The 3,982-nt window shown below is 36.1% G+C and overlaps 1 protein-coding gene across 1 annotated transcript; it reads right to left on the bottom strand.

Moving 5' to 3' along the window:
- Positions 1-306: 306 nt before the first annotated feature.
- On the bottom strand, positions 307-3,246 carry LOC111299689 (G-type lectin S-receptor-like serine/threonine-protein kinase SD2-5). Its single transcript, XM_089747673.1, has 2 exons — positions 2,857-3,246; positions 307-2,712 (listed from the first exon to the last, which is right to left on the bottom strand). The coding sequence occupies exons 1-2, from the start codon at positions 3,026-3,028 to the stop codon at positions 557-559; spliced, it is 2,328 nt and encodes a 775-aa protein (XP_089603799.1). The 5' UTR covers positions 3,029-3,246; the 3' UTR covers positions 307-556.
- Positions 3,247-3,982: the final 736 nt, after the last annotated feature.

Below are 3,982 nucleotides of genomic sequence, written 5' to 3'. Positions count from 1 at the left end.
GACAGGACCTTAATTACTTGCTCAGTCTTAACGAAAACCTGCTTAAGAAAGATGGATGCACCTAAGTAAATATTTGCTATGTTGTAGTGGAATTCCCGTCATTTCATGATCGCTTCATTCGCTTTCCATTTTTCCTTCTTGAACAAAAAAACGTGTATTTATAAAGTAAAGCAGTAGTGACACTGTAGACTATGACATCAGGAAACCCCGAACAAACTGCAGCAGGGCATTTTGCCTGCACAATAAACAATATGGAGCTTGATCTGGGCTTCTGTTGAGAAGTACAATTGCACCAAAGCAAACATATCCGTGAAAAGCAAATTAGATCTAGAGTGAATGCCACAATCATTATTTTTTTTTACAAAAGAGATTGTACTCTTGAGAGAAGAGAAATGATTGTAGATATTAAAATTTAAAACCTATATCTGCTAGACGTTACTTTAAAGGCAGTATACACTAATTGAGTTAAGCGTCGAGTTCATGCCACCACTATTTTGGTTGTTCTTACATTCTATATTGAATAACTGTTTGCTTAAAAATTCCCTTAAAATTTTGTTCACCTAGGACCTGATAACATCGAGGGTAATGCCAGTGTAGTGGTACCGGCTCTGTTACTTGGAGTTGCGATTGCTCTAGGTGCTTGCAAATTTAGAAAATCGTAACTCAAGTTGTCTTCGACAATCGAATAACCTGCAAAAGCAAGTAACACTTTCGACATGGAAGGCCTCCTATTATAATCAGGTTGCAAACACCATGCCGCAATCCTCATCATCTTTACAACTTCTGCTCCATTTGACTGCATGTCTTCACTGAATTTATCGACCAGTTCCAAAAGTTTCCCCTCCTCTACCTTCCTCGTAAAAAGTCTTAATAAGTGCATCTCTTCTTCTGGTTGAGATCTATCTATATTTCTTCGACCGCATAAGATTTCCAAGATCACAACGCCAAAGCTGTAAACATCTACTTTTTCTGTGATGGTAGCACTCGACCATTCAGGAGCCATGTAACCTGGCGTGCCTCTCATTGTCGTAAGGACTTGATTTTGGTCCCTGTCAATCAGTTTGGACAACCCGAAATCCGCAAGGCGAGCATTGAAATTTTCATCAAGAAGGATGTTTTGAGGTTTAATATCCAAGTGTAATATTTTCTGATCGCAACCATCATGAAGATAGGCTAATCCTTTTGCCACATCATGTATAATCTTTTCCCTCAATTTCCAACTAAGAGTACACACTGGGTTTCTGCTAAAGATCCATCCATCAAGTGAACCATTCTGCAAGTACTCATAAACTAGAAGCGGATGGGATTTTTCAGCACAAAATCCAATTAGTGACACCAAATTGATGTGATGAACACTTCCTAATGTCTCAACTTCAGCTAAAAATGACTTCTTCACACGATCAGTGCCATCAAGACGCTTCACTGCTATCTTAGTGCTATTAGGTAGGCTCCCATAATAAACAGAACCAAAACCTCCTTCACCAAGCTTCACACTAAAATTCTCTGTCATGGAGCACAAGTAGTCATAGGAGAATCTAGTGAATCTTAATCTTCCATACTTTTGGGGCTCCTTCTTGTCATCTTTTGAATCATTTTTATTCCGCCATAAGGAGAACATACCAACTACCACAAGTAGGATAAAAAGAATTGGTCCAAGGGTTGAGCCAAGTATAGCCTTCATGTGTCCTTTACTAGGCCTATACGCTCTGAATATTGGAGGATTTTGCACTTTTATATATGAAAAACTGTTATAATCATGCAGATTATCAACATTTCGTTTGAAGGAAAAGATTTTAGACAGAAGAAAACAATACCCAACAGAAGAATTTATTTGTTGTCGATGTATAGCAGCTTTGCATGAACAATTCTTCAAACAAGCTTCCTTGCATTTTTGTCTATTTGCATTCTCAATATGGGGTACGAAATAGAAGTAATCAAAGTCCTTAAGCTCAAGTAAGCTATGGCTATGATAATCAGAAGGCTTGCAAGAAACAGATATAGTTTCTTTACATCCGAGATCAGGATGGTTTTCAGATACCTGCCTAAAGTAAACTACAGCCGCATTGCTCTCTGCTTTTGGACAACTGCAATACCCATCTGAACAAACGCCATATTCTCCACACACCAAGGGCGAACCACATGCTCCAGTGTAGTTAATCAAAAGATCAGACACTTGCTCCCATTTTGATTCTTTCAATTGATAAGCCCTCAAATGTCCATCACTGCCTAGTTGAATGAACTGTGATGCAGATGCAGGAGAAAGCACAAAACGATCAAATCTACCATTCATATACACGACTTTGTGTTGCCCTGATTCATGTGCTTCCACTTTCAAGGGTCCAAAATAGACTTGTTGAGCATCTGGTTCAAGGAAAGCAATCAAACTATCATTTATAAGAGCTAATGAGTATAAACCTGCACTTGAATTTGTTGTTGACACACTCGCGGTCAGTTTTTGCCCAGAAATTAGTGCCTGCCCAGGAACTAATGTGTCTGTCGGGTGATCAAAAGACTGCCAGACCATCTCATTGTTTCTGCCATAAAGCACAAGGTTTCCTTTTTCAGTTAAGTTTAATCCTGAAACAAATTTCCCTGTGGTGTTTGTGTTCCAAACTAGAGTGCCATCAAGATCTTGAAGCATCAAATCCCCTTCTTCAGAGAGTTGCAGTGAAGCTCTAAATTTAACAGGATTGTTTCGGTTTGCTGACCACACTATTTTTGTAGAGGGGCTAGAATTAGAATTGGCAGCAAAAGTATTGATTTGGAAGATGGAAATGGCAAAAAGGCAATTGCCTTGTAAATTGGAGCAGTGGAAGCCGCAGACAAAAGTTCCAGTGATAAGGATGGGGCTAATACCTGCTGAATCCCAGAAGCCAAAGTCAAACACAGGGACGTTAATCCAAGAGTTGGGAGGATAAGCAGCTGATGGATAGTCGACGCGATCTGCGTTGACAAAAAATGATGATGCTGAGATGAGCAAAGTTGTTAGAAATGCAGCGGCAAAACCAGTATTCCGTCTAATAGCCATCGCTTAGCCTCCAGCTTCCCTTAGAATTCTTTTTAAATGAAATTTCAAGGATCAAAACCAAGGCAGATTTTTCAAATAAGCAAGTGTTGGTAGTTGCTATAAAACAAGTTTCAGGTTAAACTAGTTCTAGTTCCAATATACAAACACAAGAAAAAAAAAAAAAAAACCTTTGAGAAAGAGAGAACGAAAACTGTTTCTATGCTTTTTTTCGGATAAGAAGAACTCAATTCTGCACATGTAAAAAGAAAATGAGGAAGGATAATCGCCTTCAACGTGGAAAGTTGACTTTGAATGGTCAATCGTGGAAATGGGTCCGCCAAAGTAAACGTGAGAAAAGTAAAAGGGTCCGGACGGTTGGTCAGAAAAGTAAAAGGGTCCATTGACCGGTCCATGGTTGCTTTGGTTATCGGAGAAATTATTTATATATTAATGGAGCTTTCTAATTTTATAAGTGAGATTAAAAATTTTATATATTTTTTTATTTTTGAATTAATTTTTGAATATATTTTAAGAGGTTGATATATCTTATTAATTTTGTGAAATTAAAAAAACTGTATTATTAATATATTTGATCATTTCTCGTGTTATTGATCAAATTTTGGTTTAGTGGTGATTTTTTTTTTTTAAGTTCATGTTAGTTAAGAGTCATAGTAATTTCAAACTTTTTTATTCTTTACCATAATTTGAATATTCTATATGCCCCAATAAAGAAAAAAAATAGTCTGTGAATCAGGTTTGATCTGTATTTTTAAATTGATATAAAATTTTGTTTTCATTTTTAAATTTTATGTGAATTTTAATATATGTTACTATTAATATTAATATAATAATATTTTTAAAACATAAATTAATTATCATTTGTAGAATATTGATTTATTAACAAACAACTCATGTGTTATATTATATTTCAACTAATTTTAACAAAATTAAATTAATTTTAATATTTTCAAGCCT

This window comes from Durio zibethinus, chromosome 18 (assembly GCF_047325235.1).
Source record: "Durio zibethinus cultivar Kanyao isolate XHJ-2024 chromosome 18, ASM4732523v1, whole genome shotgun sequence".
NCBI lineage: Eukaryota > Viridiplantae > Streptophyta > Magnoliopsida > Malvales > Malvaceae > Durio > Durio zibethinus.
The sequence above is the reverse complement of the archived record's forward strand: the minus strand, read 5'-3'. Positions and strand labels throughout refer to the sequence as shown.